The sequence below is a fragment of the Coccinella septempunctata genome, chromosome 7 (genome assembly GCF_907165205.1).
Source record: "Coccinella septempunctata chromosome 7, icCocSept1.1, whole genome shotgun sequence".
Classification (NCBI taxonomy): Eukaryota; Metazoa; Arthropoda; class Insecta; order Coleoptera; family Coccinellidae; genus Coccinella; species Coccinella septempunctata.
The window spans coordinates 12,715,339-12,730,280 of NC_058195.1; the positions used below are offsets into that span (position 1 = coordinate 12,715,339).

Below are 14,942 nucleotides of genomic sequence, written 5' to 3' on the forward strand. Positions count from 1 at the left end.
TTTTTTCTATACCATTTTTTCGTATTCGGCCCTGATGAAAAGATATAGCTATTTTAGGTTTTCATAATGAGCGGAGCCACTCATAGAGAAACAAAATTCCCTTCAGAATAACAAGCTAAATCTATGACATAACATATCTGTTGAGTTGCATTCAGCCAAAGTACCCAATTTTCTGAATATTACAAATGTTTTTTACTTTTGAAAATCAAATTGATTGAAAACGACTCATTAAACAGCAAGCAATTGGTATTAACAGTTTTGACGTATAGCAGTATATTAATTTTTTGTTTTTTCGTACTCCACTAGTAATGTATTATATTGTTTTGAATTATGATTTCGGACGTATCGTTTTATATCATCGATACTAACGTTTCGAATTTTGGGAAGGGTGTTATCATTAAAAACATCATCATAATGTATGAAAGTTTTTATCCAAATGTATCGAAGAATAAATCGTATAAAAAATAATTACATTCGTTGATATAATCGAAAAATTCAAGTATTCCAAGAAGGCACGCAATCTCCACCAACACCAAGGGCCCACGAGTTGATATCCCCTGCATAAACTTTGGGAAGATTTAGAGTATTCAAAATTCTGTTAAAGTAATGCATATGATTGGGAAATTCTTTACCCAAATTATCGACAACGCCTATTAGTTTAGCGTTCATCTCTTCATTTTTCACCAGTTCTTGTGTTAAAGCACACTCATTCTTGTACTTCAGATACGGTTTTTTACCTCTTGCCAGATCTGAATACATGTTCAGCTTTTTCTGCTTCATTACCAGCAGCTCGAATTGCATCTGTTTGTCCGTCTTGACGTTTTCATATTCGTTCAGTATGTTTTCAGTCACCTTCTTTACTTCCTCAGCTTCTTCTTTCATTTCTTTCATCTCATTTTCACACATCTTTTTTTCGTCGTTTACTTTTTTTATTTTATCCTTCAGCACTTTCATGCTCTGAAAATATTACAGTATTGGGATTACAAAAAAACACACAGATACAAGATGCAAGATGATTCACAGAATGGGGGTTTTGTTTGTGGCTCATCTTTGGGAGAGAAAAAAAAATGCCTCACTAACGTAAAAAATGCTTTAGTCGAGAAACTTGTAAGATCGAGAAAGTAATCTCTACTCTTTGAAGCTCACTCAGATATATTATGAATCGTTTTATCTCCTTTACTCACGTTTTCGATTTGCCTTATCTGGTTTCTGGTATCGTCCATCTTTCTCTTGAAATTAAATCTGGTTTTTTCTATTCCAAACTTGCTGCGTTTCTCTTTAGCTTCATTGCCTGCTACAATAGACTCCCTGCGGTAAACGCAGTGCTCTAAGTCAGTCATGAATCTTTCTTGAGCTTTTTTCAACTGCGAATATCGGACCTTGAAAACGATTATTTAAGTCAATAAATACATTGCTACTATAGACAGGGTGTTATCGAAGGTGAGGCTTTTTTTTACAGAAGGTAGAACTTGTTTAACCAAAAATTGACTGTATAAAATATCTAAGATGGCTGAGATACAACCCCTAGAAGTTCGAAAAAATTTCATTGAATTTCAAGAACGGGACCGTGGAAGGTGACATTTGGCTGGACAATGGATGGTTCAGTACCAAGTTCATCGGATTAGCTGCTTCAGGTCACTTTTGAGAGAATAATAATTGTTGTATCGTGCAATTTAGGATGAAAAAAAATGTAGAAAATCGAGGCAGTTTTTTGAAAGTGCTTGTGTTAGTTATGTTGAAAAAGTGCTATGATGTTTTCCCATTTTATCCTATTTTTACGACGTTTGTTGGAATATTCACACAAGAAGATTTTAATGCCCATTGTGAAAAAATTCATGAATAATTCGACTAATTTTATTGGTGAGTATTATTCTATTTTTTCACTTGTGTCCTAAGTCTCTTCTGTCGGTTGGTATCGAAATGAGCCATTTCATAAAATCGTGTAAGTTACTGAAAAATAATTAGAACAATTCGGCAATCCTAAGTTTCCATTTTCGTTATCACGTAAATTCGTAAATTTTGAACGAGCCAAAATATCCTATACGAAACCACATAGTCGAATCAGGAGATAAGTTTTTTCCCACTGCTTTGCGAAAATTCAGCTAACAAACGGTCTAAATTTCGTAAACTGCAGTACAAAAGGATTATCAAACCACTTTCTCAAAATAATATTTTACTGAAACCATCAACTCACCTCCATCTTATGAACTTCTATTTTCATCTGGCCAATCTCACCTTCAGCTCCCTTCTCTAACTGTATTTGATTTTTAGTATCTACGATAATCTTCAGTTTCTTCTCCCATTCTAAAACTTCCCTGTTTATGTCCAGTAACTGTTTGCTTATGATCAGTTTCTCTTCTTCGATATCGGCTATTTGTGCCTCCAATTTGAGGCATTCCAGCTCCGCATCCTAAGGAAATGCTCGGAAATATGAACAGATCAAAAAAATTTAATTTCTTACCTTCAGTCTCGACATGAACTCCATTTGTGCCAAATCGTTGTGGGCGTCCAAACCTTTCCTCTCGTCTTTTTTTCTGCTGAGCGATTCACTCCTCATGAGGATCTGGTTATGGTAATTCAGTATGTTTCTACTTGTTTTCTGATCCTGCTTGTTGATTGCTTCGATTTCGTCGCTCAATTTGAGGTTTTTCTGTTGCAATATCAAGATTTCTGAAAAAATGATTTCTGCGTCATGAAGTTTACAAAATTGTACACACAGTTTATCGAGGAAGAGTAGATGTCAACCATGTTTTTGATCTTATATTTGACTTCTTCAGAATCGCACAATAAAAGATCCATAAATTCGTTCCACTTTCGTCGAGATGTGAGTTGTGTGGCTCTGACTAGGTCAAATAAGACCGAAACCATGGTCAGCATCAGCATCTGCTCTTTCTTTCCGTTGATATTTCGAGTGATGTTGGTTGGCTAGTTCGATTTAAATTGTAAGATAAGTTGATTTTTTTTAATTAATGTTATGAATGTTTGGAAATTGAAACTGAATTAAGAAAAGTCTAGTTAGTACTCACGTTTTCTTAGAAGATCGTTGTTGGCGATTTGCTGTTGCCTTGTTTCTGACAAACTTAAAACATTCCTTTGCTCACGCATCCAGAACGTCTGTAGCTCTTTAATCCTCTCCTTAGCGTCTTCTATATTCTTTTCTAGTGTTTTTATTTTCATTTCAGCGGGAGATATCTCTTTGCCCTTGAATATCCAATTCAAATAAAAAATTAAAAGAAAGCAGAATGCTTATTATTTATAGCTAAATAACTTTAAAAAAGAGGAAGTGAGCTTTGTGAAAGCTGATGTACAAAAAGAAGTATATACATCATCACTATGAATAGTTTCAGGTTGATATAGTTTGAAGAATCAATTCAGAGTATGAAGCAGCGATAAGTTTGTAATTTTTTTATTGTGGGTAAGTTGCAAAGTGGCGTATACCTACGCCGGTCATGAAATTTAGTAGTTATAGGGACTCTCAACCGTAAAAGAATAATTTAGAAATAGATTAAGGGGTATTTTCATTTTAATTTTTTTTCTGTCAGTATTCTGGTTTCTAAGCAAAAAATTGTAAATTCCTTTTCGGAGGCCATTTTAAAGGGGCTGTATCTAAGTGTTTGTTTGTAAGACCCATACAATGTTTGGACGAGGAATCATCCATTAAATTTTTTCGCTATTCATTTGCACCCTGTATACTGTAACTTGTGAAATCTGTAAATTTTTGCCAAAAGCTTATCGTGGAGCTTTGCAGTATTGCCGAATAGTAATTTCCAGTGTGTGTTCTACCCCTATTTCTCATTTATTATATCCAAACAGAGTTTACATTATTGTAACATAGTTTTTTGATATGACTTGAAAATGATACAATAAGATGTTCAAATTGGGTTTCTCAAGAAAATTAGAAAATTACAACCATTTAGTTTTTTTAGCCATGGTTATATCTAGTCTTCCAAATTTGAATCTCACGGATCATTGTATTTTTGTGTAACAGTTCTTTATTGACTCTTAACATTGACCCAGGATTCTCCTCATTATAATTGTTGTATGCTGAAACTACAGCCATGTTAAGATGGCTCTCAAACACCGGTGTTTGAGAGGTTATTCAGGAAAAAATGAATTGAACAAAAAAAATCAATTAAACTGAAGAACTGATTTGTATGATTTTCACTACAGTAGATTCCGGTGACTTGGGACGATTGCTGAATTCAACTGGCCATATTTCAAAAACAGTGACCTATTTTTATCTGAAAAAGCGGTTCGAATATGCTTAATGACTCGTACTATTGATTAGGATATATACCATGCTTCAGAATTCGGATATAAATTTTGAAAAAAATGAAATATACTTTCCTTGGGACACAAGTTAAAATCTATTGATTTCTCAACTCTCAAATGAAATAGTTGACTTGGGACGGTGTATATTTTTGAAAAATTAGAATTTGTGATTATATAGTTGAAATTTGAAAGGAAATTAAATGACAAACCCCTATTACAGCGAAAGTAAATATATTGCAACTCAAAGGTAAACAAAACTAAACAAAACAAGGGAACTTTGATTTCTTTCATTCTTTGGTGATTTCTTTGTGGAAATAACTTAAATAATAATATCCTGCGAAAAATCGGCATATTTCCTGCTGCCAATGCGCCGCTTGTATCTATTCGGCATTGTCCCAAGTCACCCTATGCAACAACAAAATAAACTAATGAGATCCGTGTTGCCGTTTGATTTGTTAACAACCTTGTTTCATGACATATCTAATATCCCAATATCCCACGTATCCAGAAAAAACAATTACAATGTACAGGACACTATAAAGTATAAGGGCCATAAAAAAACAACACGCTATTACTCTCCTGTATTCGTTAATTTTTCCTGTCATTTCAAACGCTCTGGTCACGGCAAACTCAACAGGAAGTAATTGTGAAACTAACCGAAAAAACGCTACACAATCTTATAAGTTTGTCCCTTCACTCATAAATGGTAAGAAACAAAGAAACCTGCAAGGGGGTTAATTGTCCCAAAATTTACAAGACTGTCCCAAGTCACCCGAATCTACCGGTAACATGAGTTATCTGACCATGATACGTGTTTCGTTATCACAGAAGCCTCTTCGGGTGGGTGAAAAATGAATTAGTAGTAAATTCATTAATATCTGTCCTGAGCGTTTTACACTTACCCCTATAATGGTAACCATCTCCATCACCTTGTTATTGAGCTTGTCGATAAGCCGTTGTCTCTTCACAATCAGATTATCGTACTCTTTTAGTTTATCTTGGAAGTCACCCAGTTCTTTTTCCAACTGCATTTTGGTTGAAGTCAAGTCCTTTATCAGATTACTCAACTCTGCGTTTATCGATATCTGAGATTCCAATTTGGTCTGGATGATGGCGTTCTTGTTCTCCGACAGAGCCAAGGTGATTTCCTGGAAATAATAACGAGCATAATGAAATATGAACTCTAGTCTAATTTTGTAGATCTTACTACCGAGACTTTAATTGGTAATTTTTTGTCAAATACAAATTTTTTCATGTGTCAGTAATAAGCACAAAACAATCTCAAAGGAAAAAAGGTAAGGGCTGTAAGAAATAAAAATTTCAAGGGTAGATACACTCGAATTCAATTCAGATACTACACCGAGCAAAAAAATCAACGCACATTCTGAAAAATCTCAATTTTAATGAAAGTTAACTCTACATTGACTTTATAACTTATTTTTTATGTTCTCTCGGGAAGGTTTGAACGAAACAAGACACATTAAATGGAAGAAAAATTCAGGATTTCACCGAATCTTATGTGAAAGAAGAGAAATGAACAATTTTTAAATTGTTGAGGTTGTCCCAAACCTGCTCAATCGGATTGAGATCTGGACTTCTTGCTGGCCATTCCATTCGAGAGACTTCAACCTCTTCAAGGTACTCCTGAACGATGCGCTCACGATGGGTTCCTTATATACTTATCAGCATTCATAGCTCCATTATCAACGACCACTAGGTCTGTGCGAGCAGTCAAAGAATTTCCACCCCATTCCATAATGGATCCTCCCCCGAAACCAGTAGTACTCAGGAAATTGCACTGAGCATATCTTTCATGTAGACGTCTGTATACAAGGGAACGTCAATCACAATGGTAGAGGCAGAATCTAGACTCATCTGTGAAGAGAACTCTTTCCCAATCGCCCTCTTCCCAATGGATATGCTCTCTCGCAAAATCCAAACGCGCCCTTCGATGGGCTGGGGTAAGAGCTGGGCCTCTTGCCGCGACACGAGGCCTTAAATCATATTCTCTGAGGCGATTTCTTATTGTCTGAGTGCTAATTTGCAAACTGCATGAGTTTGCTCAAGGTGAATTTGAAGGAGGCGAGCGGTTGCAAACCGTTGTCTCAACGAAGAAACTCTCAAGTAACGTTCTTGAATGGCAGTTGTTACCCGTGGTCTACCCTGTCCTGGTCTTCGGACATTCATACCTGTCTCCCTGAATCGCTGCAACATTCTGGACACACTTGTATGGGAAACTCTTAACCTTTCTGCAATTCTTGTGTATGTCGTCCGCCCTTCTTCTCGCAAAACTACCGCTTGGGCACATTCCTCTTGGGTCAAATTGCGTGTTTCGCGTTGCATAGCGATCGAGTGTAGAAAATCAAACGAAAGAAAAACTATTGATCACTAGAATTGATCGAGAACAACTGATTTTAGAATGGAGCCAATACATTCAAAATCTGATAATATCATCTTTTTTTATTCCTGCTGGGAAAAAACATCTCTGTATTGAAGAAAACCGTTGAAAGTGGATAACATATGCATGCATAATTCTGATAAAAATAATTATCATTGAGAACACCTTCAGTTGTAGAATAAAATTGAGATTTCCATAATGTGCGTTAATTTTTTTGCGCAGTGTATATACGGCACCTGAAAGTACATAAGTGCTACGATCTAAATCGAGCTAGTAAACCAACATCACTGAAAGTATCAACAGAAATACCATTTCGTCGAGAAAGTGTAGATGCTGACCAAGGATTCGGTCCCATTCGACCTCGACGAAAATTGAATGAATTGATGGTCCCTTTAGTCGGTATCAGCAGCTGGTATGAAGAATGAATACACTCTAGCGCCATCTGACGGAAAACGAGATTCAACTACAGTAGTTCCCTATGCAAATGGAAACTGTAGCATATTTCCATTTATCCCAACTCTCAGATTATGCATCAGGTAGGTACCGTGTATTTCACTATAATCAAACAGGGAGAGAGGGTTCTGGAAACGTTCGGATTATTGACAGCAACCGTTGAAGGCGATACCCTTTCAAGTTATTAAAATAAAATAAAACGTAACTAAAATTCGAGTACTTGTGCAAATTTTCATAAGCGTATCGTATCACTGGAAGAATGCTAAAATAAGCACCTGACTTTTCTCATTCTACTTTCTTACCAACTTCCTGTTTTGCGCCTTCATTTGGCGCAGTCTCAAGGCCAAGTGCTGCGATGCTTTGCTATTTGTAGTTTCATCCTCCAAAAGGAGGAAGATTTGCTCTTCCCAGTGAAGCTTCGTCTGGTTCTTCTTATCCCATTCCCTGTCTAGCACAGACAGGGCCGTTTGTTCAGCGTTGTTCTCCTGAAAACATAAAATCTAGCAATACTAAAAATTTGATCGACGGAAAACATACGGCATCAATTTTTTCAATATCTTTCTCGGTAGCCTCGATGATAGATTGATATTTCATTATTCTCTTCTCGAGTCTTCTCTGTTTCGCGAGTTCGTCTTCCGTTTGGTTCTTGCACGTTGCTATATCGCCGAGTATTCTTTGTTTTACGGCTGTAAGTTTCTCGTTGTTCACCATTTCTTCTTTGGTCAATTTCTTGACTTTTTCCGTTTCGCAAATTATGTTCTTGTGGTCCTCTTCGTATTTCCTATATAAGTAAAATTTTCCTATTTATGTAAAATGAAATTCAGTGTGAAATTCACTGAATAAGGTGTAATAAAGTCACAATTTTTTTTCGAAGAAAAAATGCACCTCATTTTAGAATAGTTTTTTGTATTGAATAATTTTTTTTGTTCTGGATTTTGATTGGAATACTTTTAATTTTCAATTCATTTTATTCCTTTTTCAGTTCTGAAAAACGAACGTGAAAAACATCCTGCAATGGGGAATTCTCCTAAATTTGGGTTATCACACCGCATATGCAAGTTTAAACTGAATAATTATGAGTTTCATCAATGAATATTTCAAATGCACTGCGGAAACTATTCAAAATCATTCTTCAAATATGAGGTTTTAAAATTTAAATCGCTTCGTTTCTAGTTAACGATTTGGCAACATCGCTTACTAGAAAATAAAAAAAATATATCTTGTGCATATAATGACAGCTGTTGATTTACAGCCATTATAAGGGCGTTCCCACTGGCGAGCCTCAACAGCAACCGGCCATAAAAATCCTATAATATTACGACCTTCCTCGTTCGTCGCAGACTTCATCGACAGCCGTCTTTGTCTATCTCATCAAGATAGTGTATTTGTTGTCCTTTATTATTAACGCATATTTCAGTCGATATTGCCAACTTGTGCAATAGAAACGGAACGCTTCAAATTTTAAATACCCATTTTTATTTTTAATTTTTAAGTACTTAAAATAATTTATTTTTGGGAAACGGTTGAAATGGTTATTTCAAAGTGTGATGTTTCAAAGATATTTCATAAAAAATACATCAATTTCGTCAGAAGGAGTATTCCCTATTGGGAGAACCGAGTTTTGTTCACTATTAATGATAAGCCAGAGTCAAGTCGTTTTCATCGATGCGAATTTTACCGATTTTTGGCATCTGGGACACATTCCTTTTCCACTCCCCACCGGTGGGTACAAAAAGAGATGTCTCCCGTTGGTGATTAATCTTGATGAATTCTGAATCTTTATTGAGTCTGTGCCGAAAAGTTGTGTTGAGAGTTTAGTGGCGATTTGAATCGTATCATTTTCTTCCAATTTTGAATAAATTATTTAGAGTATTCTGTCCGAGTTTTCCGTACAGTCATTTTTCAATTTTTATTAATCCGGTACTAGTAATTAAGCGATCCCAACTTCGTGTCAGACCCGTTTCGGAAAATCCGCAGCTTGCTATCAAGTATATTGCGAGGGAGTCTACCGGTACAGGGGAAATTATTGCGATCGATCCTAATTATCTTGGAACCGCAGCCTTCATTCTCACACATCCTGTGCCACAGTTTTGGTTCTACCTCTACTGCTGGTGTGAAAACCCAGGGGGTAAACAGAAAGCACTCAGAGGTGAACCTCGACCTCGATTTTCAAGTGATAAGTGAAATTCATTTTTAACGCTGATCATAACTCACTGTAGTTCTTGATTAACACAATGCAGAACCCTATCACGATTCGATATAGCAACAACGACAGAGTTCCAAGAATGCATGAGGCATCTGTAATCGGATTCGATAGCCTCGATCGTGGTGTTTCCTTCGGCAACTGCCTGGGCCAATTCTTCCCTCTCCTTCTCTTTCACCTCCAGCTTCATATCGGTATTTTCCAGGTCGGTTTCCAATTTCCACACTTCGGATTGGAGCTTATACAGAATCATATCCTAAAAGAAAGATTACCTGTAGATATTGTTTGGTATCATTTATATTTGTTTCATTTTGGTTCCTCATTCTATGTGGGAAACCTTTAGCCGTTTGATAGTCCAAAACAAAATACGTAGTATCAATATAATAAGAATTTATTCAGATGCATACCACAAACCATATGAATATCGTTACAATCTTAATTGAACTAGTCAATTTGCCATCGTCAGGACAACTAAATGGAGAACGTTCCACCGAAGAAGAGCAGATGTAGACCACGGTTTGGAACTCATTTGACCTCATCAGAGAAACACAGCGCCTTCCCAATGGAAAAACGCTTGGAATTGGCGGATCCCAATTAAATACGGTAGTAGCTTCTGAGTATTATCGAGTAGTATTCGAGCGCCATCCAGAATTTCCTCTAATTCAGAGAACGAGTGTTGCTCTGATGAGGTCAAATAAGACCGAAATCATGGACAGCATCTGCTCTTCTTTGTTGGAACGTCCTCCATTTAGTTGTCCTGAAGATGGCAAATTGGCTAGTTCAATTCAGATCGTAACACTTGTTGATATTCATATCGGTGGGTAGTACTTATACATCTTAATTAATTCTTATTATTGTATTTATTGCCTCCCTGTTAAGGCGAGATCATTCTTCATTATCTACTACCAATATAATTTTCAGACTTTAAACTTAAATTTAGATTTTGAGAAGCCTTTCTTCTTGTGAACATGCTCGAACAGGTCAATTAGTATTAAGTTGTGCTTGAATAGAACGTAGAATCAGTGAGTTTTTCAAATGGTCATGTTGAAGAAGTTAGGGACTCAACAAAATTTGAACATATCGAGGAAGAGTATTTAAAAAAGCTAATCCACTTAACTCGGTTGTTTTATGATTCCAGGTTGAATGTTTCCGAGAATAAGTTATTTGTTATTTCTGTTTTATTGACAGAAAATATAAAACATATAAAAATTTCAGATCTTGAACGAAAAACAGAAAAAATCGGTCAAAGGAAATACAAATACAATCTGCTACTTTTATTCTCATTCCTTACCTGCTTTTGTTTTTCGTTCAGGAGCTGTATTTGGTCTTTTATAGTTTTTTCAGTCATTCGTTTACTGATGGTTATGTCTGATTCGACATCTTTTTCCCACATGGAAGTTTGATGCAGAAGTAAGTTGACTGTTTCCACCTCATTTCTCAATTCCTTTTCTGAAAGAAAAAATACCTTATGGTTCATGAACTCGATCACCCGTATTAGACCATCATTCTATACTGAAGTTGAATTTGAAAAATTGGGTACTCTGGCTGAATACAACTCTGTGTGAAAGATCCACAGATGTCTAGTGTCACAGATTTGCCCCGGGTTTCATAAAGCTTGATCGGGGAATCAATGCTTGATTGACGAATAGACGTCAATTTGTTTTCAATCGATAATTCGTCATTCGGAATATCATTCTCGCATAAAATTATGATGTTCATACGTCTATTCAATTATTATCAACTCATATTTCTTCAATATATTCAGAAATGAAAAGGTTTCAGTGATTTCGTTTAAGAAATAGAGTGACTGTCAAATCGTTGATTGGACAATCAAAGTTTTATGAAACCCGCTGTTAGCTAGTTATTTTGAAGGTAATTTTGTTTTTCTAGGAGTGGCACAGCTCATTACGAAAACTTAAAATAGCTATAGGAAAAAAGTATTTCTTTCGAACTCAAGAATCTATCTTTAAAATATTTTAACATAAAAAATTTATAATACCTTCTTTTTGAATCCTCATTAGAGCTTCAGTATCACATCTGTACTTTTCCCTGTACTCCTTCAATTCAAGTTCGATTTCTTCTCTAGCAGCGGTCGCATTATTCACGTTTTCCACATATTCATCCAGAATTTTTTGCTTTCTACAAACCATTTGCTGCGTTTCATAAGTTTCGACACCGATCGCTTCCTTTTCCGCATTTTTTTTCTTGGTAACCGTCTCCTGAAGTGTGTATGTTGATCATGAATTTCATCAGGATATATTATTCTTTCGAAATTTTACAATATCGATTAAGGATAGGATTGGAGAAAGGAAAAATTAAGCGGTGAAACTGAAAGAAAAAATCGCCCCTTCAAAAAAGCAAAATAAACAGTTTTTTTTATTCATTGCTTTTGCATGGGCGTAGACAGGTAAAGAGTTATGCGGTATTTGAATTATTTGTGAATAATATACGTTATTGGAATAAAAACAGGTACATATTTGGTATTTGTACTTCAAGTTGCTAAGTATTTTGTCAATTGTCATTGTCCTGATGACTGTTTTTTGTCAGGATAGTACTTTTAATTGGAATATAGTATAGTATAGTTTTTTATATGCGTCAACTTACCAATTCGAATATTTCTTCATTCAGTCGCTCTATCTGCTTCAGCAGATGTTCTTTCAAAGCTTTTTGGAATTTTTCAAGAGCAGGATGATCAGGAGCTAACACTTCGTTGACTTCCTTTTCCCTTCAAATTAACGAGATACTGGTTACGAGATAGTAATGAAGATTGTGAAGAACACCTTGCAATTAATTTATATTCGATACAAGGTGTCTAACTTCTATTAAACGCATCGAGAGAACTCAATGAGAGTTTTTCCTGAAAATGTGTGGATCCTAACTGGGATCTATTGAACTCAAAATGGGACACTCTATAGTTTATTACACCTTTGGATTTTTCATAAAATTTCAAGTACCTACGTTTCATTCAAACTTCCCTACACCCAGGGATCAAGATTATATTGAGATATAGGTCAATTTGTCCATAATTAGACTGAAAGATCATTTTAAATAAAATGAATGAATTGGTACAACTTTATACTGACAATAGTCAGGTACAACTTTGGAAATTGTACTACCCTCAGAGAATACTCTGAGGATTTCACTTGTCGTTTAAGTTTATCAGAATATAACGAGAGGATGTTCAAAATTTACTGCAACTAAGAGATTGTTCTCCACGAAAATGTTTATTTTTTTCAAAATCAATGAGACGAGAAAATCTCTTATTGCTAGGGGTGTTTTAGACTCTATACCTAAAACTAAGGATTTTCGATTGAAAAACAGATGAAGTAATAAAACTATGTACATTCCATTTGTTCAGACCAATATACAGGGTGAGTCTTCGTGTCGTAGAAATATTTCAACAGTAGATTCTTGAGGTCAGAAGAAACACTTTTTTTCTAAACTACTTTTTTAGATTCGACCCTAATAGAAAGATAAAGATATTTTCAGTTTTCACAATAAGCTATACCACCCCTGGAGAAGCAAAATTTCCTTCAGAATAACAAGCTGAATGTATGACACTACACATCTGTGGAGCTTTTAAACAGAGTTCCATTTAGCCGAAGTATCCAATTTTTCAAATTCCACTGATATTTTTTAGAAAGCGCAAAAATCAGTTTCAAGAGTTCGGTTCTTTGAATTTTTGGTATTTTTATGGTTCCAAATGGTTATAATGAGAAAACTGATTGACGTGGATGATAACTTGTGTTCGAAAAAGATATCAAATAAATGAAAAACTATATTCCGAAATTCATTTCATTCAATGAAACCGTTTGTGGGATAGAACTAAAAATTCTTTTTTTTTATTGGTTTCTCAACTATCTTTCAAATCGAGCCGATTCGGAAAACATGGTGAAGAAAAAAAATGTTTCTTTTGACCTCAAGAATCTACTGTTTAAATATTTGTAAGTGTCAAATAAGATGTTTTTAGACATTTTAGAGTCAAAGATTCATCCTTTATATATACCTATCTATACTTCTATGTTCACACCTTCTTATGTGATTCTGATCAGGAAGTTTGATAGATCAGTGAATAATGGCTCATAAACCCCAAGTGGTTAATGAATATTCAATAGAAAAGAACAGCGAATAATGGTGCATTAATCACAAATGGTTTATTAATATCATAATGCTCAAGGAAACTGAAAGATTTTGATCAGTGTATGTATCGATGATGGATGTAAACATCAATTTGATTGTGTTATATTTGCTAACCTGAACTCCATATTGAACCTTGCAGTCTCTTGCTCCTTCTTCTTATCTTCCAGACAGTGGCAACTGGGAAGATAAAAAGTAAGTGGTCTGCTCTCATCGAATTCCACACTTTGTGATTCTTCGAATTTCTTGTATAATTCTTCGTTAGCTTTTCCTTCATTTTGGCTACTCGGAAAAGTGAGAGATATGTCACTATCATCCTCCATGATAGTGTGTAATCAGGAAAATCCTGTAAATCATCACATTAATCAGAACATTACATTCAGAATGTGGATTTCCATATCCTGCGTTCTAGAATGCGCGTGAATGAAGCGACAGGTTTGGAGTTCGCTATGATAATTTTTGAAATATAATTTGGTTGAATCCATTCATTTTTTAGACTTTCAGGTATAAATTGTATGACGAGAAGTTGATTTTATGTCCTAAAAAGATTTGAACACTACAATATTCAACTTGTGTTTTTGTTACCTACTATAATTGCACTAGTATATTCGGTTATAAAAGCTACTGAACAAAAATTATCCACCCACCTTATTTCAATGTAATTGTGAATAATATGTGTTGTATATCTAAAATAAAGCTTTGTCAAGAACTCATGAAAGTTTCTTCTGATTTGATGTTTTGATTAAGGTTGCTTGGGAAACCATCTGCGCGAACCTATGACAACACATACAGAGTCAGTTAAAAGTAACGCACAGTTATTTCTTACGTATTAACCATTTTGTAGAAAAATGCTCAGAACACGCCAATTTTTATTTTGGAGTGTGCCAGTATGAGAGTAATTGAGGTTTTTGTGCCAGAAAAGGATAGACCTTTTAATGTCGTGCAATACGTTGTAGTGAAGAGCTGCTTTTTTGTCTAATATGTCTAGAATCCTAGAGAGAGACGACAGTTTATGTCCTGTTGATTAATCGAATTTAAAGTCTCTTCTATGAGTGTCACTTCTAGTAGGAAGCTCTGAACTTAAAGTTTCATTATGAAACTGGCATCTGGTGTAATTTATACTAGGTTTAAAGGAAGCTTTAAAATTAAAAGGGATATTTGACTGTGAAATTAGCTGTTATGGAGTTTGATAGGAAGCAAGGCAGGTTTTTTCATTTTTATCGAAAAACCGCTAATAGCTGAAGAGCGCCGACATAGGCCACACATCATATCGATCCACCATACTGATCTTGTATGTGCATTTGCAGATCCTGGTTGTCAGGGCCTGAAAAAGTATCGTGCTAAGGCAGCCAAAATTTTTTCTTGTGTGTGAAGTGAACTAAGATCGAATTTGCAGGAACCTCAAGGCTCTCGAAATTTGGATTTTCGATTTCCATAAAAAAAACTCATAACTATAGTAGGCTCTGGTGTTTCTGAGTA

At 35.3% G+C, this 14,942-nt stretch overlaps 1 protein-coding gene across 1 annotated transcript; it reads right to left on the minus strand.

Moving 5' to 3' along the window:
* Window positions 1-412: 412 nt before the first annotated feature.
* On the minus strand, window positions 413-14,230 carry LOC123317222 (coiled-coil domain-containing protein 40). The gene is made up of 14 exons (XM_044903637.1): window positions 14,111-14,230; window positions 13,581-13,809; window positions 11,931-12,051; window positions 11,326-11,545; window positions 10,618-10,775; window positions 9,338-9,582; window positions 7,661-7,904; window positions 7,426-7,608; window positions 5,175-5,420; window positions 3,027-3,201; window positions 2,462-2,670; window positions 2,195-2,410; window positions 1,185-1,379; window positions 413-957 (listed from the first exon to the last, which is right to left on the minus strand). Exons 2-14 carry the CDS (start codon window positions 13,784-13,786, stop codon window positions 496-498), a joined length of 2,880 nt encoding a protein of 959 aa, XP_044759572.1. The 5' UTR covers window positions 13,787-13,809; window positions 14,111-14,230; the 3' UTR covers window positions 413-495.
* Between the last annotated feature and the right edge of the window lie 712 nt (window positions 14,231-14,942).